Below are 23,436 nucleotides of genomic sequence, written 5' to 3'. Positions count from 1 at the left end.
GGGATTTTTGAGAACTGGGACAATATTCACTATTTTAGAGACTTAAAGTTATCCTGTTGTGTTTCAACATTTTATAATACCTCAAGTCATGTTTCACCACATGGTGTATCCATCTAATTAATACAATGAATACTGTACAGTGTTTTCAAAACGGATACATATGTGTGCTATTATGTTGTGCTCAAACCCCTGTAAGGTGGTTCTCAACCCTTTCAGGCTTCGACCCCAACATAATCACATTTGAACTGGGGACCCCCCACCCCGACATGCACTTGGAATTGTGAGAGTTGAGGCATTACATTTAGTTTGACTCAGTTCCCTCAGATGAATATTGTGAATATTGCAAATTGTCACTTCACTGTCATCTGGAAGCCAGTAGTACTTCTGGAAGTCAATGAAGACTAAGACATTTTTTTCTAATGCATTTGATCCTAGGATTTAGTGATTAACTATTGTCTTTTTCGAGGATTTTAGAACAATAAAAACATTACAATCTGAATGAATTCATTGCCTTTGGGGAGTTTGAATGCATACAAATGCATACCAGTCTCTCTCCACTATCGCTATCAAATAAAGGCTTGAAAATTGCTCCAAAAATTACATTAAAGAAAATATGATATGAAAAGATAAGACAACAAATAGCATACAAAAACCTGGACTTATTATTATAAGTCCAGGTTTTTATTATTATTTTTTGTGGTACATACAGAATTATGTCCCAGTTCCCTAGAATCACTAATACTACAAGTTTGACATATTATCTGGTATTTGTTAGGTCTTCTTCACTGCTTAGTGCTTATCAAAGGTTCTTGTTCTATAAATATTGTCCATGTGTTAAACCTGAGAGGCCACAGACAGCCATGTGTGCTGATGTGAGCTGAGAGAGTGCTACCGTGTTTTAGTAAAACAATCATTATTATCAATGTAACTCTGAAAAGTGTACAAATGTAACCCTTTGGTTACATGTGTACACTCTTAACCAGTGGGAGGCTGCTGTCTCCTGTGAGCCAGTGGTGTAAAGTAACTAAGTACATTTACTCAAGTACTGTACTTAAGTACAATTTTGAGGTATTTGTACTTTACTTGAGTATTTCCAATTTCCAATACTTTTAATAAAGCAAATATTGTACTTTTACTCCACTACAATTATTTGACAACTTGAGTTACTAGTTACTTTGTAGATTTTGATTATTATTACAACAAAAATAACATTAACCACTTCAGCCGTGTATACATTTCGGCCATTTGAAAATAGCCGATCTACATCGCATCGCGACGCATTGTGAGCTTGTAGATCTGCTATTTTCAAAATATTTTTAGACATTTTATAACTTTTTGAAAACTTGTGAAATGGGACATTCTGCATTATGAGTACATTCTACTTTTGGTACTTTAAGTATCTACTTTTGTACTTTTACTCAAGTCAATTTTGAATTCCGAACTTTGACTACATTGCATACTTAAGTAAAATACGTTTTCCACCACTGCTGTGAGCTAAAGCAGGAGGCGGGCTACAGCGTGCAATGCAAAGCTTACATAGTACTCGGTGCTGAGTCGAGGCATAGAGGCAGCTCTGCTGTGGCCCTCCAGGCTGGGATAGCCCTCGCTATCTGAAGCGCTCTCCACTGGCTTCATCTCCACTGATTCCTAGAACAGCATAAGCAAAGCATTTAATCGCAGTGGATATAAATCACTGCAACTGTGTGACACAGCTGTTAAAGAATGGGGAAATAGTTGCCAGAGTTTGAATTCAGAGCAACAATTGCAGGTATTTGTTAAGTGAGCATTTGTTAAGATTGCTTGACTACCGAGTGTTGGTACTAGTGATGAGCGGGTCAACCCGCGGCGCGGCGCGGCGCGGGAGGCAATTATGCGGGCTGCGGGTGAGCGGGTCAGCCTCTCACACGCAAAAAAAAATAAAATGATCACATGCTCTTGTTTTGTCTTTATTCCTAATAAGAATAAGAATAATAACAATAAAACAGTTTGAATACACTTGGGGATTATTTTCTAACCATGATTTTACAGAATAAAAAAAAATCGCGGGTCGCGGGGCGGGTTGAGCCATAGATTTATATATGGGTTCGCGGGGCGGGTTGAGGCGGGTTGGGTTCCGTCGCGGGGCGGGGCGGGCCGAGTCATGAAAAAACCCGACCCGCTCATCACTAGTTGGTACCGTATGGCTCTTTTAATTGAGGCTTGGTACAGTACGCCACATCTTATGTGTTTACCTGAGGTTTGGTATAAGTATGGCACATCTTATGTGTTTACCTGAGGTTTGGTACAGTACGGCACATCCTCCGACTGGCCTCTCTGAAGATTCCTCCTGGTTCTGGGTCTCTGGGATGCCTGAGACACATCCCCTGACTGGGAATGTTTTATGGCACTTCTCTGGCTTAGGCTGCACGCAAGAACAACACAATATTACATATCTATATACTTTAATGCAGGATTTGAACAACAAGCATGATTACGTCCCTGTTGAAACTAAACTTTGAATGGATTTTGATTTGATGTTGCTTTCTGTAAACACTGGTGCATGTGAGGCACATGTGAATGATGGGAGAGATGCTTGGACTGCACACAGATCAAAATAGCTTTCATTACTTCAGTCCAACAGCATAACATTGGGTTAGGATGTGCAGGTGAGATTTAGATTTGATGTCATTCTCAGAGAGTTTACAAAATGTAACCAAATGGACAAGTAAGAGTCCATTTGATTACATTTGTAAATGTGTCTTTACCATAGAAATGCCACATTACACTTTCTGTGTAACGTGTAAATATGTAAATGACAGAGATAATGCATCCCGCTGGTGCTGGATACGGCCACTCACTTTGCGCCCCCATTGGTGAGGGAAGAGGCGGGGGTGATGGTGCTTATGGCAGTGGTGGGCAGCTGCTCGGGTTGAGGTTCTGGTTCAGGCCGAGAGGAGGGCTGAGGGGTGGAGGAGTGGGAGACTGTTGGCACCACCTCGTGGAGGTGAGTTAAGGGCAGCATCGGTCGGAAGAGGCCCCCCATCTTGCTCTGCAGGGAAACCAGGACAAAATGGACGGTATGCTTTTTATTGGATTTCCTTTGAACCGGCAATGCCTGGTACACGGTGTTCAACAAAATCACCTTGGGGGCTATTGGAAATATGGAGATAGGGAGTATCTGCCTGACAGCAACGAAGTTAAAGCCAAGGCAAGCCATACCTTAGGTCCTGAGGGTTCCTGCTGTTGAAGCTTTTTGGCACGGTTCTGTTTGTAGTAGTCATAGATCATCAGCGCGGCATAGACCTTCCCCACTGTAAGCTCATTGTCTGGAGGACGACACACGGACAGCAAGCAGGGTGAACACTGTGCAAGGAGTCAATTCCCTTTGTGGCCACTAGGTGGCAGAGAATGAGCCTGCAAACAAAGACTGTTGCTGATGTTGTTTGGTCTGTGTGAGTGTGCACTGTAAAGTATCACACAATGATGTTAGCTGATAAAAGAGAGATCTGAGAGAGTGCTCTCTCTCTCTCTCTCTCTCTCTCACACACACACACACACACACATGCACGCGCACACACACACACACACACACACACACACACACACACACACACACACACACACACACACACACACACACACACACACACACACTTACTTCAGTACTTTTACTTCTGCTCCACTACATCTCAGAGGCAAATACTGTACTTTTAGTCGACTACAATTATTTGAAAACTTTAGTTACTATACATATACATTTTTACATTATAAAACATACATTAACCACTTTAGCCCTATTTTATACTGAGGCTATATGAAAATAGCAGATCTACAAGCTCACAACGTGTCGCATCGCGACGCGTTGTGAGCTTGTAGATCGGCTATTTTCAAACATTTTAGTACTTTTGGGACTTTAAGTACATTTTGATACCAATTCTTTTGTACATTTACTCAAGTAAATTTAGAATTTTGGACTTTGACTTGTAACAGTGTACTTTTACATTGCAGTATTGATACTTTTACTTAAGTAAATCATTCGAGTACTTTTTCCACCACACACACACACACACACACACACACACACACACACACACACACACACACACACACACACACACACACACACACACACACACACACACACACACACACACACACACACACACACACACACACACAGAGAGAGAGAGGATATCTACGTTTGTGCGGTGTCACCAGGAGATCCATAGTCTTCTGTTGGAGACTCGGCCACACTCGGTTTATCTCCCTTTTCAGGTCAACGTCACACAGTTGCTGGGCGAGAACTCCTGGGGGGGGGGTCAAACAGAGACACATAATGTCCTGTCAAATCTACGAGTGAATTTCTCTATACTGTATGCACCATTAACCCCACACTCCATAAAGACACACACGGTACAGTTGGAATTTCCAGAGTTCAATTTGTAAAAGAAAGATTTTTGGGGGGGATTTTAAAAAAATGATTTAATGTTTTTTTATTGTTCATACCTACAGCAGTTTATACAGGGTATGCAGCACTTCGGGAAAAAAGGGGGTATAAACATATTTTCTTTTTTAAGGCTGCCCCTCTCCCACCCCTACCCGACAGTGACCCATAGGAGAAAAAAATTAAAAAGATAAATGAAAGCCCTATTTTTCAAAAATTACCCTACCTGTGTATACCCTACGTACATACATGCATACACATAAACACATGTTTCCGCACACAAACACATATGCACAAATGCGCATCCCAAATGCATACAATGAGTGTGTACACAGAAAGTGTACGCAAAGGAAAATAATTAATTAATTAATTAATTCAATTGTAAAAGAAACTTAAGACCTGTACTTCACGTTGTGAGTAAACCAGTGAATCAGTCTACATTCCCCTAAAGGAAATGCATGTACTGTATGACCACAAGCAGGCAGGGGTCATCAATATGTCCGTACACGGACACATGTGTCCGTGTACGGACACATGTGTCCGTGGCAAGACCTGTCCTTGTCCGTGGTAAATGTTAGATTTTTTCTTTTTTTGGGGCGGTGTAGCCGCCCCCTATAAGTGAGTTTTGGACACTGACCAATCCTGCACCGTGATTGGCCAATAGTCTACAACGCATTGTATACCCCTAACCCTTCCATTGTTAATGCAAATCGATACTTTTGCAAAGTCAGCCAATCACATTACAGCTAGTGCCATCACCACTAACTGTAATGTGATTGGCTGACTTTGCAAATTCAGGACTGTGATTGGCTAGCGAAACACATGACACATGTGCAGCCCTATGAATAGCAGTATGGACTTAAAAAAAAGTGATTCATCCCTTTTTTTAAGTGAGTCATGTTGTGATGACCACACACCGCCCACTTCACACTAGGTGTGATTTTAATTTTTACATATTATGTTCTCATTTTGATTTTGAAGACCCAATTATTGAATGTCAAGTCTCCAGGTTTTCATCAGAATATGTATGACACCGATTTACTACGTCCCTATGGCACATTAGGAGTCCACTAGTACTAGTGGTTCTCAAGTGTTTTATTTTCAAGGACCCCCATAACTCTGAGAGTGTACAAATGGAACCAAATGGACCCGTAAGGGTCCATTTGGTTCCATTTGAACACTCTCAGAGTTACAGACCTGTTACGCTCAATTTGTATGCCCCCCCACCCCCTCTCCTCCCATCAAATAGGAACCCTGGGTTGTAGGAATGCCTCACCAGATGCCAGTTTGATCTCCAGGGCCGTGCGGATCAGAGCCATCAGTGTGGAGGTGAAGTGCACCGAGTTGTCATCGGCGATGGGCATGTTCATTTTGACCAATCGCTGCGCAGGAACAGAAGCCATAGGATCAAATCATTAAAGCACTTTATTAGCCACCATGCCGTGAACCCTGGCATCCCACTATTCTCTGGGGCATGTCATTATTATAGGCCAACATTCTGCCGGAATTTATAGCCAAACATTTGGCAAAAAAATTGGCAGATCTACAACCTCACGAGGCGTTGTGAGATTTGGTGTAGAGGGAAAAAAAAGGAGGGGACACTCTTCAATTACGTACAATAGGGTTTAACTGGTTAAGACACCTTTTATGTAGAAAGTATATATACTGTATATTTATATATTTCTTTAATAGTTGTGTGAAAAAAGAAATTACAATTGGGAAAATGTCCGCCTATAATGACATGGCCCAAAAAAGGGACACCGGGTTGAAAGTGGTTGAACTGCTCAACGTAAACGGGGGGGAGGGGGGGGGGGGTTCTGTGTGCTGGCAGTGAGACTTCATTACAGGCTAATGCACAGTGCAAAGGTTTCATTATTAATGAATTGTTAAAACCCAATTTGTTCAGGCCTGATAGATTAAACATACCGCACATAATAGAACATCTTCCAAATTCTCAGAAATCAGGCCGTATGGGGCATCATTAACGATATTTTAGTAGAAATGTACTAAATATCGTGTGGATTGTCCATCCACATTTGACGTTTTTTTCAGTTGAGCACACAGAAGAGCCTTTTTCCAGGAACACACAGGCCACCCCCCCACTGGGGAACATCCACAGTAAACAAAGCATGTATCCATAAGGGCTTGCCTCTTTCAGACAGTGAAAAACACAGTCATGTGGGAAGAGCTGCTCTAAAAAGCCTGATTCTTACTTCATTTGAAAACATGCCATTTTTTGGTTGCGCAATGATGAGTCGTACAACACTTTTTTTTCACAGAAGCATGAATTAGGCTTTAGTTGCTGCTGTTGCTATGACACTAGAAAAAACTGTTGCACAGCACCTTTCTTTTTTTTACCCCTTTTTCTCCTCAATAGGCTCTATGCACAGCAGCCATATTGGGAAAGAAATTGGGCTTCTTCTTACTTTGCTTCACAGGTGTTACCAGTGATACTAATTAAGGCTCTGTTCCATTCTGGTCAAACAGAGTCCAGGGGGGCTGATGTTGTGCATGTTGGCTCGCTGGAGACACCAGTGGGTCTCAAAGTGTGGTCCAGGGACCCTCACGGTTCCTTGAGGGGGGTTCCAAATGTCCCCTTACAGGGTGTGTAACTCTGAGAGTGTACAAATGGAACCAAATGGACCCGTAAGGGTCCATTTGGTTCCATTTGTACACTCTCAGAGTTACGGGTGTCCTTGAAAGTATCATTGGTAACACCTGTGAAGGAACTAAGGAAGGGGCCCAATTTATTTCCAATATGGCTGCTGTGCATATAGCCTATTGATTCCTCCCCACACACATATTTCTGTGCAGTGTCACTGTTTTGTCTCCTATACTGGCTCACCTGCTAGTGAGGAGCCCCCACCAGGAGGACGTAGAGCTTTCGTTTTACTCCTCCCGCCCAGCACTCCCCACTGGCAGGTGCCCCCCCCCCCCCAGCCCGTAGGAACACAACTGACTGACTGTTAATTAGTAATTGTACTTATTATTATGGAGTTGGCATGCCAGCATAGTATATCCATGAGTGGAGAAGCACTATGAATATATATGCTGCACCATAATAAGAATTGTGCGAAGGGTAGGAGTTGGGCACTCTCTTTTCCATACACAGAGAAAACCTTTACTTTGAAAATATAAAAGGTACATTTTTACACACACACATGTAGTATAGTAAAGGCAGGGGGGTGATTCAACATTCTAGTTAAAATAGGGAACAAGAAAGCACATTAATGCATGCAGAGCAACACATCTGGGAAGCTGCCTGTACACACCGCATGAGACATTGAGACAAGCGGCTTCATGTACACATATAGTACGAGTAAAATCAGACAAACGTCACACTATGCAGGTTCTCACATACACACACACACACATACACACACACACACACTGTTACCAAGACGACGATGGCGATGAGACGGTCATCCCGAATATGGACACAACGCCAGTATGACGTAGCCTTACGACCGCATGACATCGTATCCTACCCATAAATACTAAGGACACAGTTGAGAAGGTTGGAGTTCGGCGGCTTCCGTAATGATAAATAGCAATAATCTATAACAATAGAAAGAGTCATAAACACTCATAATATACTTAGAAACTAGGCCCATTCATCATAACTACTTAGGTGATTAAGGGAATTCCCCGGGCCTGTGGAACACTCCACAGCGGTCATATATCCGCCAGCACCTAGAAATATACAGTCCTTTAGATTACTGAGGCTAACTCCTCAACATTTGGTCCTTTGAACGAGCCTCTTCAATAGACAGAGAGGAGCCTCCCGCCTAGCCAGCGAGACCGCTTGCCTGTGCTTCACAGCCCGCGAGCACATTTACATAGCTCAGATGGAAAGCCCTGCTTCCCCCACACCAGCCCCCCTGGCCGCGGGAGCCGAGCCGACAGCGCTCCACTCAGCCGTCGAGAGATTGTCCGCCGCGATGGCCGTCCTGGCCACCGGCCAGACCTCCGCCCAGGAGAGGTCGAGGTTAAGCGATGATAAGATGGACATTTTGTCCCGCCAAGTGGCTACCTTAGCCGCTGCGATGCACGAGGTCCCCCGGCCCCGGCGCTCAGGATCCGTCCCCCGCCACCACCGCGCCGCTCCCAACCCGACGGCCAGCACCCCAGCTACCTCTCACCTCGAGCTTTCATCCTCCACCTCCAACAGCGACGCCGAACGTGGCGCCCACCACCCAACCGAACATCCGACGGGCTCCATGCCCCCTCCGGACCACTCCTACTCCGAGGCCACCGCGGTCTCCACCCTCCTCCTGCATCATCTGACACAGACCCGTCAGGACTTTCTCGACTTTCTAGCACAGGAACGTCGAGACTTTGCAGACATGTCCAGGCGCCAGGGCCAAGACCGGCGCTTCACGGCCCCCGCCATCCGGGTCTTCGATGGCGACCACCTCACCTACCCCACCTTCATGGCCGACGTTGATAACTGTTCCACGGGGAAGTGCCCGAGTGAGAAGCTCGACATCCTGTCCTCTCTCACGCGTGGGCGGCCTCACCGCATGGTCGAAAGCTGCCGCCTACACCCTACACCCGGCGGAGGCCTTCAGGCGGCCTGGGTCAAACTCGATCGTGCCTACGGCGACCCCGGTGGGGTCCAGATCGCCCTCCAGACGCGGGCCGAGGCCTGGCCCGCGCTGGTGACGGTCGAGGATTATGATGATTTTGCCGGCTTCCTTCAGAATATTAGCAGGTGGATATCCGCCGGGACCTGCGCTAAGTTCAGGGACGGGGCCGACAGTTTATCACGCATCACCGACAGGCTACCCGCCGACATACAGGAGCTATGGTTCGATACTGTGGCGGTGATACACGGCAAGTGCATGAAGGTGACCTTTGACGACCTGTCCGCGTTCGTGGCGAGGTGCGCCACGCGCCGCGCAGTCTCCCGCAAGTCTTCCTATGGGCGACCGGCAGTGGCAGACTCACGGCGGCCCCATGACCCCGGCCGGTACAACAACTTCCCAGGCGCCTCCAATGGATACAGGGGGGGGGGGAATGGCAACTCCCGTGGCCGCGGTAGGTCCCCCCGGACCAATTGGCCCCGCGATCAAGACCAACGCGTAAAGCATACACCCAATTCCACATTGTTCAATTATGTACCCACAGTCGGCGGTACGACACGCCATCACTCGACACCCGCCTTGACACCGGCCCCCTGCCCATACTGCAATATTCCCCACCTCATCAATCAGTGCTCTGACTTCATGGCGCTGGGGAAGCAGCAGAGGGAGGACTGGGTCGCCACTCAGCAACGATGCAGGAAATGCGGCCGCGAGCACCAGAACGCGGACTGTGCATCCAAATTCTCATGCGGGGTATGCTTCAGGGACCATGCGTCCGTCCTCCATGATGTCAATCCCCCACATCAGCCCCCCGCACCAACACATGCCACCCCTGAGAAGCACACCAAGCACACCGACCCCGTGCTAAGCACAACCATACCAGCTAGCGCAGAGTTTAGCCTGGACACCGCCCTCACTGCAGAACCGCTGTAATTTGCGCTCCACTCCCAAGAGATAGGCCAACAACAGCCTACGGCAGAGCTCGCGGTCGCTCCCATGCCACATAGCCTTGGGGACGTCCCTCCCCAGCCTAACATCATAGCGCCGGAGATGTCCACCCCTCCACGGGCGAGCAGTCGTGAAGACGCAAACAGTCATCTACTCCCAGACGACGCCCGGGACCTTAATGAGGGACCCCCTACAGTTACTGTACCGTCTGCTACACAGGCGGTCCAGGGGGGAGCAGTCCCGCAGGCAGGAGACCCCCCTCCCGCAACAAATGACATCAATCTACAGCTTGTCCTCAGACACGAAGATCCCTTGAAGTCGCCACAAGGAGCAAAGGGACACCACAAGGAGTCCATGCAATTAGGACCAACAGCGACAGCTATTGCCCGACAATCAAACCAGGCTGGGCAAAGCCCGTCCCAACATCAATGCCAAACTTCGCAGCAGTGCCTGCTCATTCTCCCCGACGCCATGAGATTAGAAGTGATAATGCTATGGCCCCAGGGGGGGAGAGGTCCACAAATCAAGAGAAGGCCCCCAGAGCGATCGCGATTAACAACGCAGAGAGTCCCTACAGAGAGCGGTGCACCCACGAACATGACACGCCGACTCATAGCCGGTAGGCGTTTGGGCTTAGAACAACAAGTACTCCGAGAAGTCTTAGGAAGGCAGGTGACCTCTGGGGAGGCACCCTCCACCGTCTTGATCGAGATAGAAACTGTTCTATACTCAAGCCATTCAAGACCTTTGGGCCACGTGTCAGATGTAACGGACCCAGACCCAGTGAACAGTGAAACCTCGTTGCCTCAAGTCTTCTACCCAGAGACTGAGGTGGAACGAGGCACGAGACCAGGAGACCCAAACCATAACGACTCACATAGAAGTCAGGTAACAGAATCAAGAGACGTGAATTCGATTGTTACTCTCGGTTTTGTTACCACGGTGTTTTATGTCGTAGTGACCGCACATGGCAGTCACAGACACAAGTTCCTCCTGAACCATCTAGGCCAGCCTCCCTGCAGCTACACCGCTGCACCAGCTGCATAGCACATCCATTCACATCGCTCGTACCCGTCGGAGACGCAGAACTTCACTGGTACGAATTCATTCTCTTGGCCAATCATCGGCATAAAGAGGAGAGCGCACTCACCTTGCCCGACGTCCGTCAGAGAGTGCCATCGATTGTGGCACAGCAACGCAATAACGCAATACACCCACGAGAGACCAAACTGGCTCTCCTGCCAAAGGAGCTCCTGGCGATCCGGTATGTCAGAGTCCCCAAGCCGCAGGAAGACGAAGGCCTAGCGCACCGACGTGACAATCTGAAGGGGGACTGGTATTTCGCCGGCCTCACCTCCTCTACCGGAGACTTTGGGTGTTTGACCGTTTGGACGCACCCAACAGGATGGGTCTACGCGTCCATGCGTTGGAGGCAGACCCTAGGATGGATATGGTGCGTGTTGAACGCCTTGCAGTATCTCTGACACTCCAATCCGGACAGAGAGCACGCACAGGTTCTCCACCCCTATCATCAGGAGAACATCGCCGTCGACACCCTTGTCCTGGTGATCGACCCTCAGCTTCCCAGAGCGTTCTGGGCAGTGGGGAGAGTCAAGAGCGTGACACCCGGCAGGGACGATAGAGTGCGAGCCGCAGTAGTACAAGTGGAAGACCGCACCTACACAAGGCCTGTGTCGCGGTTGATCAGACTCCCTGAACTGCCAGATGAAGCAACGACCATCAGGGAGGAAATTAGGAAGGTTAAGAAGACTAAGCAAAGGACATGATAACGAACATCATCGTTTGGTAGAATCGTGACACTATCCTGTCACTAGGGGGGAATGTTACCAAGACGACGATGGCGATGAGACGGTCATCCCGAATATGGACACAACGCCAGTATGACGTAGCCTTACGACCGCATGACATCGTATCCTACCCATAAATACTAAGGACACAGTTGAGAAGGTTGGAGTTCGGCGGCTTCCGTAATGATAAATAGCAATAATCTATAACAATAGAAAGAGTCATAAACACTCATAATATACTTAGAAACTAGGCCCATTCATCATAACTACTTAGGTGATTAAGGGAATTCCCCGGGCCTGTGGAACACTCCACAGCGGTCATATATCCGCCAGCACCTAGAAATATACAGTCCTTTAGATTACTGAGGCTAACTCCTCAACACACACAGAGGCATAACTCCCACGCATGTTCATATACGTAAACACTCACACACGACAAAAACATACACGCGGTGAGAGCAGGTGACAAGAATGGGAAGGGAATAACTCAGTGAATTCCAGAGAGAGAGAGAGAGAGAGAGAGAGAGAGAGAGAGAGAGAGAGAGAGAGAGAGAGAGAGAGAGAGAGAGAGAGAGAGAGAGAGAGAGAGAGAGAGAGAGAGCATTTTGGGGGGACTGTAGCGCCACACACAAGAATGTAGAATGAGGAGTTGAAACAGTGACGAGGAGCATGCAGAGTGAAATCCTCAGTGTTCGTTTTATCCATTTGTAACTCTGACTTGGAACCAAATGGACCCTTAAGGCCTAAAAGAAGAACTGTGTTCATTAGTACGTTTAACAAGTGGTAAAACCAAACTCTTATGGGAAGTAAAACAAAACATTAAAAATAGTCAGATGGACTAAAAAGATGAAACCGAAATATAAAACACGACTAGACTTGCTCCAGTGCGTTGCCGTTCTCTGTGGCTGTCCTCACATCTTTCCCTGTCCATTCATCTCTCAAAAGCAAGAGTTATATTTGGAGACTCAGACTCAGGTCCTTGCTCACTGCGTCAATATTGATTCATTTCACATTTAAAACGGCTAGATTAAAAGTTTATTTACAACCGAATGACCTCCACTGAATCAATAAAGGCCTGTCTGTCTGTCTGTCTGTCTGTCTGTCTGTCTATCCATCCCTAACATTCAGCCAGTGGTGTAAAGTAACTAAGTACATTTACTCAAGTACTGTACTTAAGTAAAATGTTGAGGTACTTTTACTTTACTGGAGTATTTCCAATTGTCTATACTTTTACTTCTACTCCACTACATCTCAAGAGTTAAATATTGTACTTTTACTCCACTACAATTATTTGAAAACTGTAGTTACTAGTTATTTTGCAGATAAAGATTATTACATTATAAAAACATACATTAACCACTTTAGCCCTATTTTATACCTACAGTAGGCTATTTGAAAATAGCCGATCTACAAGCTCACAACGCGTCGCATCGCGACGCGTTGTGAGCTTGTAGATCTGCTATTTTCAAACATTTTAGTATTTTTACTTTTACTCAAGTAAATGTTCCAGACTTTTACTTGTAACAGAGTACTTCTACATTGCAGTAATGACACTTTTACTTAAGTAAAACATTTGAGTACTTCTCCCACCACTGCATGCAGCACGGGGGAGATTTAACTGTGTAATTTGCTTGGGGATCCATTATGCTTATTGCTATGGATACCACAGAACCACTGCATCTCCATATTATGGGACAAACGCACCACAGAGGCCCTCATGGATCAATGACTCCCTCCCCCATGTTTGACGTGGAAGCACAGAAGAGAAATGTCTGTTCTATATCATTTTGTTTCTATGATTCAACGTGACACAAGGGACTATGTTTATTTAATACGTTTTCAGTCAGAAACTATAGCTAAACAGAAATGTATACCTTTTGTTTTCCTGCCATGATAACCTTTTTTTCTTTTGTTCAATAATACTAAGATAGTGGTTTCAAGAAAAAACAAACAGAATATATTCTACAATGCCCTTTGAGGGCAGGTGGACGAGCATGTGCAGCACGCTACACATAGTAAAGTGCTATCCACACCAAGAACGATAACCATCAATTTGTAAAAAGAACAGACGGGGGGCATTTTCTTATCCACTTAAAGGTAGGGTAAGCGATATATATATATATATATATATATATATATACACAGTATATATATATATATATTTTTTTAAAAGTGAAAGTACTATATTCTGATAGTAATCATTGCTACAGAGCGTTTTTTTGGTCACAGGGGTCTCTCCAACATATTCAAAGATGTGCACACATTTTCACCATTTTTCAAAAAATAGCCAAAGAAATCTAAAAATGACACAGATGCGTTCCTGCCGGTCTTAATGGGCTGACTGTGACAAGAGCAGGACGAGACCAGAGTGTGCCACAGGTGAACAAGAAAGAGCAAAAAATGACAGCTACACATTGACTGTGACATATATCTGACAGAAAGCCGGGAGGCGTTTAAAAGGCTGTGTGTCCACCAAAGCCTGCGTTTTCCCAGCTGAAAAACCCAAGCCCTCAAAGGGCAGAGTTGAACAAAACGTGCACGGAGCAGTGCAGAATATAGATGCTCAGCACCACGCTATGCGTTGCTGCCGTTTCCAGCATGGCATAAATCAGTGGAACCTTTTCCATGTCGAGGAAATTGAGATTGATATGGACCCCCATATGAAAATATTTTGTGCCTCCACACAAGATTAGTGCTGTTAAAATGTTTCAAAAATATTTTTTTAAATCTTGTTTTTTTGAAAATAGCAGATCTGCTATCTAAAAGTTCTGCTATCTAAAAGATCTGCTATCTAAAAGATCGGCTATCTAAAAGATCTGCTATCTAAAATATCTGCTATCTAAAAGATCTGCTATCTAATAGATCTGCTATCTAAAAGATAAACGCGGCAACACATTGATCTTTTAGTTAGGCTATTTCTAAATACAGTAGCTGATGTATGTCGGGTTAAAGTGGTTAAACTGATGTTTAGGCTACAGTAATATGTTAAAACATTTTGCTGGGGCCCCCCTGGAACCCCCTCATGGGGGTCCGGGGAGAACCACTTGCGTAAAGATGTAAATAATTGAAAATAATTCAAAACATACACTGCTTTCAGGGGAAGGAAAAAAAAAAACTACTTTGGTAGACATAGTTCCTATTAAGACAGGTGGGAGAGCGGAAGCGACAGCAGAACAAACTGACTGAACAGGAGGAGAGAGGAGAGACAGGTGGGTGGGGCGGGGGGGCTTGGGGGGGGGGGGTTTGCGGGGGAGCAGACAAGATGAACGAGGAGGGATTCTATACCTTGTAGGCGACTCGCGGCGGGCATTTCTTTCCCAAACCGAGAGGAGGGGGCATGTGGCGGAGCAGCTCGTACATATCGCGGTACATCAATCGGCCACTATATATCCCCCCCCCCAGGAAAGAGGGGATTGGAGACAGTACCGGAAAGGTGCAAGAACGATGGGAGGGGGATGGAGGGGTAGAGGGGTGGTTAGAGAGAATGAATGAAAACACACACAAAACAAACAAAATTAAATCACCCAAAGGAAAATGGAGAAAAAGGAACAGAAATCCGTGTTAATACGATTTCCAGGCTCCTGTGGAGGAGCCATGCCATGCCATGCCATGCCGTCCCAGGCATGGCATTGAGAAGACATGGAGGGATCACGGGTGTGGTGGTGGTGGTACGCAGTGGTGGAAAGTAACTAAGCACATGTACTCAAGTACTGTCCTTAAGTCAAAGTTTGAGGCATTTGTACTTCACTTGAGTATTTCCAATTTCCAAATCGTTTTAATTCTACTCCACTACATCTCAGAGGCAAATGTACTTTTGCTCCACTACAATTATTTGAAACCTTTAGTTACCACCTTAGTTACTTTGCAGATATAAATTGTTACATTATGAAAATATGAACCACTTTAGTCCTATTTTATACCCCGGCTATTTGAAAATAGCCGATCTACAAGCTCACAACGCGTCGCATCGCGACGCGTTGTGAGCTTGTAGAACGGCTATTTTCAAACATTATCAGCACTTTTACTGTACTTGTGGTACTTTAAGTACATTCTGATACCAACACGTTTGTACTTTTACTCAAGTAAAATTTCGAACACCAGACTTTTACTTGTGAACAGAGTACAGAGAGTACATTTGAGTACTTTTTTTCCCACCACTGGTGGGTAGGTATCAGGGGAGTGTGAGCGCTACAGAGGCAGGATTCCCTGGAGAGAGACACACATGTTGCATGGACCGGGATCCTGAATGAAAAGGGCATGGCTCCTGTGTTCCAGATGCCCTTCGGTCTGTGGCGGTACAACCGGGCTCGCTGGTGGAAACAAGGCTATAGCACGACGCTCAGCTCACTCGGCGGGCCCTCGTTTCTTGCCCGGCTGGAGTGGCTGACAGCCATTCACGGCCCTTTTTTTTCCTCCCCTGCATGCGTACGTGTTTGCTGGATAATAGCCCTGTGCCACCAATTACATCTGACTTTGCTCGCGTTGCCAGACTGACCCGGCGCCATTGTTTCCGTCAGTTGCCACGGTTACCCCGCCGGTTGGTCGGTTGGTTAGTAGAGGAGGAATTTGTTTGTGTACACACACAGCACAATCCCAAGTGTCAACACATGCCGCTGCGGTGGGAAGCAACTAAGCACTTGTACTTAAGCACGATTTTGAGGTATTTCCAATTTCCAATACTTTGACTTCTACTCCGCTACAATTATTTGAACACTTTAGTTACTAGTCAGGCTATTCGAAAATAGCTGATCTACAAGCTCACAATCACGGCACGATGCGACGCGACGCGCTGTGAGCTATTTAAAAAAAAAGTTAGACACATTTTGTATAATTTGAATCGCTTTTCTTTGGTAGGTTACTTAAGTATATTTTGATGCCAATACGTTTGCACTTTTACACTCAAGTCAAATTTGGAATACAGGACTGTCACTTGTAACAGAGTAAGTGCTTAAGTAAAATAATCTTAGTACTTCTTCCACCACTGAGTGCCAATAGACGCTCAGCGCTGTAAATGACACTCAGGGATTTAGGACTACAGGTACATGTATATGTCTCGATCAGTCTTTGTCACGCATTCACATTCCAGATCCACCATATAGTGCCTTTTTTTTGGGGGGGGGGGGGGGGTGGACAAAGGGCACTGTATGGGGAGGCGCCAAACCTTGTAGGCAACTCTATTCGGGCACTTCTTCCCCAGGCCGAGGGGAGGCGAAATAAAACGCAACAATTTGTACATATCCTGATAGCATATCCTCCCGCTGCAAAGAGATGAAAACATTATGTAAATACCACACACACACACACACACACACACACACACACACACACACGCACACATCAATTCATCATCAAACATAATCCCACTGCAGCGGTATAAAAACCCTCCAGAACGATAACACGTAGGCCTTCTGTACACAAAAAAAACAAACATAGTTATATGCATATAAAACATAAAACTGTGGCTGAGAATATCTCTGGCATTCATGTAGGAGGTTGATCTGAAGTGGAGGTAAATAAATAATAAATAAATAATGCCTCCCCCGCGTGCTCTTTTCAGGTGATGGCGCTTCCGTATATATATTTCCCCATCTTTACACACACCTCTGCTGGAATCATGAGTCACTTGGCTATGGCTCTCATCATAGCCAGGCTTTCATTAAAACGTTATGAGGGTTACATGACCTATTTAACCTAGGGGCTTCTCTAACTTTTTTTCTTTCATTTCAAGAATCCCCATAACCTTGAGAGCGTAGAAACGCATTTGTACTTTTTTTGAATAATACAATAGTTTTTGGGGATTTAGAACAATTTGGAAAATTTGCTGAGAACAGCGACACCAGGGTTAATGTGGAAAACATAAATTGTGATGTTATCAAACATATAACCAAATATATCAGACGGTCTACTGTACATTTCTATATTTATTCGTTTTTAATTCAGTCTGACTATAGAAACAGACTATAAAAAATATCCCCCACAGGCCATAGAAATGAGTGACCAGAGGATGGACATCCCCTCCCCCCATCCCGCCAGGTATAGAAATATTATACTGTAGTTTCCTTGTGACAGTAACAAGACAGGAGGGGCCTCACGGGGGCTGTCGGCTTAGCGCGAAGCAGAACCGAGCCAAAACGCTGGATTTACCATGCATCAGTCGGGGCGAACCGGACTCCTGCGGGGCTGGACCCCGCGAGCTTAACGTCACTCACTGCTCCGCTGCTTAAGTCTAGATCCCTTCCTTCTCAGAATGTCACAGAGTCATGCTGCTGGAACTCTACATCATTTTCTGAGAGAGATTGCTTCTCTCTCTCTCTCTCAGCTCCAGTGTGATCCCCAAAGCCTCCCTGCACCCTCCTCAGCCTTCAACACTCCCTCCCTCCCTCCCGCTCGCTCACCCTCCTCGGCCCCCTTATCAACCTCCTCCGACACTATCATACATATATATTAGGGGTGCAACAGTTAATGGATCTAACTGATTTAACCGACTTTAATAAAATAATCAACAATTTAAAAAAAAAACTTGTGAGTAGTACGTCAAAGTATAAAATAGGGCTTAACACTGTGACTTCCATGGACGTAATATTAGGTCATCTCAGATCCAACGCTCGACCGGCAATGACGTAATATTATGTCATTGGGTGTTTTTAGTGATTACGCTAGAGGGCGCTCTTCGCCAACCTATGAAGGATATACCCGGAAATGACGTCCTCTAAAACATTTTCAACCCGTCCGCTACAATGCCATCAGATTTATAAAAACACGTTTATCTGGGATTTCTTTTCCCAGATTGCGTATTTGGTGAAAGCGAGCTACTGTATATTCAGCTGCCGATGACTACAGAACGGACGATCGTGGTTACAATGTTTTTTTTTTTCCGGTGGAAAGAAGAGAGACTCGTCTTTCCACCGAGACATCGTTTGTTTACATCCGCGTTGAAAAAAATAATTCTTAGGATCGTCAAAATAAGGTAAAACCGCTGGTAGGGGCGGATGAATTAATGAATTAAATGAATGTGTTAAGTGGTTAATCAGACTAATCACTTTAATCAATAATAACAAAAAGCTATAAAAATGTCTTTGCATCGATACGTTGAAAATAAATAAATAAATATTGAACATTTGAAAAGGTTATCAATAGAATAATCGCTAATATAATTGACAGTTGCAGCTCTAATACACATCCGACTGCCCTCTGCATCCTGGTTCAGATGTCTGACACATATGACTCAGAGGGTGGTCCTGTGCCCACACACACACTTACCAGGCCGCGGGGTCGTACTCGGCCCACACTCGGATGAATTCATCCAGGTGATGTGGGCCCAGGATGGAGGCATCCCTGGTTAGGTACTCAAAGTTGTCCATGATGACGGCCACAAACAGGTTCAGCATCTGGAAAGGCATTATTTTAACATTGTTGTCAACGTTCTGTTGTTTCTATAGGAGACGTCGGCATCGGAAATTTGGCCAGGACTGGTCCTGTGATTTTCTAAATTAGCCACAGACAGGCAGGCAGGCAGGGCACACACCAGTGTTATTTTTTTTGATAGAAAATTCTGATTTAGTCTTGTCTTAGTCCATTTTAGTCATCTGAAATTGTTTAGCCGTCTAGCCTTAGTCGACTAAATATCAAAATCTTAGTCTTTTAGTCTTAATCAACAAAATTAACAGTGACACACACATTGTTTAAGTCATTTCCCAGAGTAACAGCTATAAACAGGATGTTCACTAAGGATGTTCAGGACATTAAGCACATGAACGCTAGCGTCCCAATTTTGTCCATTTCATAATAGGTGAACATTCAGCAAAAGTACAGGTGAACATTCTGTGCAGTCAATTTTTTGTTTTATTTTATGACCTCAATTACACACAAAAAAAACGGAACTTTGAACATTCAGTGGATTTTCTGTGATCTGGGGTTTTATGAATAATTAGGCAAAAAAAAGTGCTGGAATTGGCCCCTGACGTCCATTAATCCCGCCCCCTCGACTCCCCGCCCCTCCCCTATCCTTCTCCTTTGGGGGGCGGAGCAGAGGCGATGATTGACAGGAAAAATCCCTCAACAACGACACCCGTAGATCATTTTTTTCTTTTCATTGCAGCTGAAAAGGCTTCAGAACACAGAGAGAAAATAACCTGCCATGCCTCACTGGAGTGGCTTTATCAGCTAAAACATTTTAATACATGTTTGAAGGACCATGACAAAGACTTCTCTTTCTGAATGTCATGAAACCGTTAAGGAGTGAAAGCATCTAGTGTATACTGACCAGGAAGGAGCAGAGGAAGATGAAGGAGACAAAGTAGAAGTAGGCAAAGTCGCTTCCACACTCCTTCCCCGAAGAGCCTGAGAGCTTATCACATGGCTGATTACTGAGACACGCCAGCATGATCTCATGCCACGCTTCGCCTGTCATACTCCTGAGGGACGCATGCAGGCGCACGCGCGCGCACACACACACACACACACACACACACACACACACACACACACACACACACACACACACACACACACACACACACACACACACACACACACACACACACACACACACACACACACACACACACACACACACACACACACACACACACACACACACACAAATCACTTAAATTATTCAAATACTGTATATGAACGAACACACAAGATACTGACTGCTATGTGCAGGCTACTGCAGCAGGGAATAGTGTGGTTATTGATTTACATGATGATATGATATTAGAAATAATAATACACAGCATAATCCTCAGTGTTCGTCTGTGTTAAATTAACAAGTGCTTTTTCTAGTGCTATTACACCTTAAGCGCTAGGACCAACAGACACACAAAAAACGTTCTTTCTTTAAAAGACCTGAAGCCGATTCTACAAATGTTTTTTATTCTGAAAAAAACGTATGTTTCTATATCAGTGGTGCTCAATCTTTTTCATGTCAAGGACCCCCAAAATTATATGTATTTGACCGCGGACCCCCATCTCCAAATATTTTGTTCCAGGGGGTCCCAGAAGCAAAGATTTGAGTTAAAAATGTTTGCTTTAAAACAATATATATTCCAAGATTTGCACACATTTTCAAGATTTCTCAAAAATAGCAGATCTACAAGCTCGAAGCGCGGCACTCGGTGCCGCGCTATGAGCTTGTAGATCTGCTATTTTTGAATAGCCAAAATGTAAAATAATGCTTTCTATCTCAAATCAAAAAAGATGCGACACAGATGCGTTCCAGGCCTTAAAGGGTTAATTTCGAGGTAGCTAATTATCTATCACCCCTTTTTTCCTCTCAATTTAGTCGTCATGCACTCTGTCGTTGCCACCGCTGCTGCATCCTACTGGCTCACCTGCCAGTGAGGAGCCCCTACGGGGAGGACACAGCGCCTCTGTCCTACTCCTTCTGTTCAACATATCCCCCGTGGACAAGCTCCGCCCCCCAGCCCGTAGGAGTACATGCATAAGGCTGTCACGATTACACATTTAAGTTGACGAATGACGATTCATTGTCACTGAAATAATTGCGATTAACGATTTAATTGTGTGTTTGGTGTTGAACACTGGAACATGTGAATACACATGTAATTTCTGTTTACCTTTTAGGCTTCGTAATACAAAATTGCACAGGGCAGAACTGAAATATACAAAGAAATTATTGACACATTTAATATTTTTATACATGTAAAAATAGCAGAAATAGCTGATCTACAAGCTTACAACGCGTCACAAAGTGACACGTTGTACGCTTGTAGATCAGCCATTTCTGCTATTTTTGATATTTGAAAATGTGTGAAAAAAAATCAAAATAGAAACGATTATGACGATTACGCAAAAACAATTGTGATTATCTCAAATAATTGCGATTAGTCGATTATGTAATAATTATGACAGGCCTATACATGCAGCGACAAAGATCACCCTCCCCTCCCCGGTTCCCCTCCCCCGAGCCAACACGAGCCAATTGCGTTCACTCGGCCAAACCGGATGCACGCCGGTGGATTCAAACCCCTTGCCCGAACGCTCCTACGGTTTCCCAGTAACACCGGCCACAGAGTGACACATAGACAGTTAGACCAGGGGTCTTCAACGTTTTCAGACCAAGGACCCCCTAGCTGAGAGAGAGATGAAGCAGGGACCCCCTCTATATTGTATAAAATTGTGTTTTAGATTAAACTTTTTTTTGTTTATTTAGTCTGCCCTTTTTTCCCTCTACACCTATACCTCTTTGCCAAAAATAGCAGATCTACAAGCTCACAACGCCTCGCAGCGCGAGGCGTTGTGAGCTTGTAGATCTGCTACTTTTGGCTAAAGTTCTCCTCAGAAAAGGGATGCTAGGGTTCAAGTGGTTAAGGTAAAATAAAAAATCCTATCACACAAAGATTTGGCGGACCCCCTGTAGTAACTCTGAGGACCCCCTAGGGGTCTCGGACCCCCTGTTGAAGACCCCTGAGTTAGACACTATTGCTGCTACGATGTCTGAGTAACCAGAACATCATTTTACTCTCACGTAACTGTACACAAGATGTAACAATAAAGAAACCTTGAACTTTCATTTAACCATGAAAGTGTACAAAAAATGAGAATAATGGAGTCATAATGACCTGAAGAGGAGAATCAAAGCCTGAAAGAAGGTCTGGAAGTTGTTGTGGTGATTGATGGCGGTGTCCATGTTCAGCTCAATGTTCCCAAACACCTGAGGACGATGGACAGAAGAAAGAACAGAACAGAAGTTACATGAACTGTAAACCCATTGAGACCTAAGGCCGATTCTACATGTCTCTCAACAGTATTCTGAAAAACGTATATTTCTATATCAGTGCTGCTCAATCTTTTTCATGTCAAGGACCCCCGGAATTATATGTATTTGACCGCGGACCCCCATCAAAATATGTTGCTCCAGGGACCCCCAGAAGCAAAGATTGGAGTTAAAAATGTTCGCTTTAAAACATATATATATATTCAAAGATTTGCACACGTTTTCACGATTTTTCAAAAATAGCAGATCTACAAGCTCGTAGCGCGGCACTCGGTGCCGCGCTATGAGCTTGTATATCTGCTTTTTTTGAATAGCCCAAAGTGTAAAATAATGCTTTTTAATTTTAGCTCAAATCTAAAAATGACACAGTTCCAGGTCTTAATGGGTTAAACACCCTATATTGTCCTAATTCTGGGTACAGTACGTAAAATAGGCGAACATTCTGCAAATCTACAAGCTCACAACGCGTCAAGCTTGTAGATCGATGATTCTCCGCGAAGAGATTTGTGACGAGGGGGAAAAAAGGACCTGGCCAAGTACAGACCCCTGGAGGACCCATGTCAATTAAGTATACAGTTATAGGGTTTAAGTCAGGGCGTCTTCAACGTTTTCCAGCCCAAGGACCCCTTAGCTGAGAGAGGGTATTTCCGGTGCCCTCTCTATTATGTTTTAACTCTATGGGTTTTACACCCCGACAGAGACGATATTCTGTGTGCATGTGCTTGTTTCTATGTGTAATAGAGCATTGTTTCTCAAAGTGGGGTCCGGGGACCCCCAGGGGTACCTGAGGGGGTTCCAGGGGGTCCCCAGCTAAATGGAGGATAGTTAGGAACCAAATGGACCCTTGTGAGTGTGTAACTCTGAGAGTGTACAAATGGAACCAAATGGACCCTAACGGGTCCATTTGGTTCCATTTGTACACTCTCAAGA

The 23,436-nt window shown here is 44.9% G+C and overlaps 1 protein-coding gene across 8 annotated transcripts in view; it reads right to left on the bottom strand.

The window, feature by feature from the left end:
* The window catches only part of cacna1bb (calcium channel, voltage-dependent, N type, alpha 1B subunit, b), a 262,230-nt gene that overhangs the window by 12,817 nt on the left and 225,977 nt on the right, over positions 1 to 23,436 (bottom strand). For 6 of the 8 annotated variants that reach the window (XM_084046069.1, XM_084046070.1, XM_084046071.1 and 3 more), the window contains 10 exons: positions 22,352 to 22,443; positions 20,029 to 20,179; positions 19,026 to 19,153; positions 15,051 to 15,147; positions 5,700 to 5,805; positions 4,179 to 4,286; positions 3,199 to 3,305; positions 2,838 to 3,028; positions 2,272 to 2,401; positions 1,537 to 1,647 (listed from right to left, as the gene is read on the bottom strand). In XM_084046069.1, coding sequence (XP_083902195.1) covers positions 1,537 to 1,647; positions 2,272 to 2,401; positions 2,838 to 3,028; positions 3,199 to 3,305; positions 4,179 to 4,286; positions 5,700 to 5,805; positions 15,051 to 15,147; positions 19,026 to 19,153; positions 20,029 to 20,179; positions 22,352 to 22,443 — 1,221 coding nt within the window. Of the gene's footprint in view, positions 1 to 1,536; positions 1,648 to 2,271; positions 2,402 to 2,837; positions 3,029 to 3,198; positions 3,306 to 4,178; positions 4,287 to 5,699; positions 5,806 to 15,050; positions 15,148 to 16,926; positions 17,024 to 19,025; positions 19,154 to 20,028; positions 20,180 to 22,351; positions 22,444 to 23,436 lie in introns of all 8 variants that reach the window. The other 2 variants (XM_084046067.1, XM_084046073.1) reach the window with 1 other exon arrangement.

The sequence above is a fragment of the Gymnoscopelus microlampas genome (genome assembly GCF_963454915.1).
Source record: "Gymnoscopelus microlampas genome assembly, chromosome: 21".
Classification (NCBI taxonomy): domain Eukaryota; kingdom Metazoa; phylum Chordata; class Actinopteri; order Myctophiformes; family Myctophidae; genus Gymnoscopelus; species Gymnoscopelus microlampas.
The sequence above is the reverse complement of the archived record's forward strand: the minus strand, read 5'-3'. Positions and strand labels throughout refer to the sequence as shown.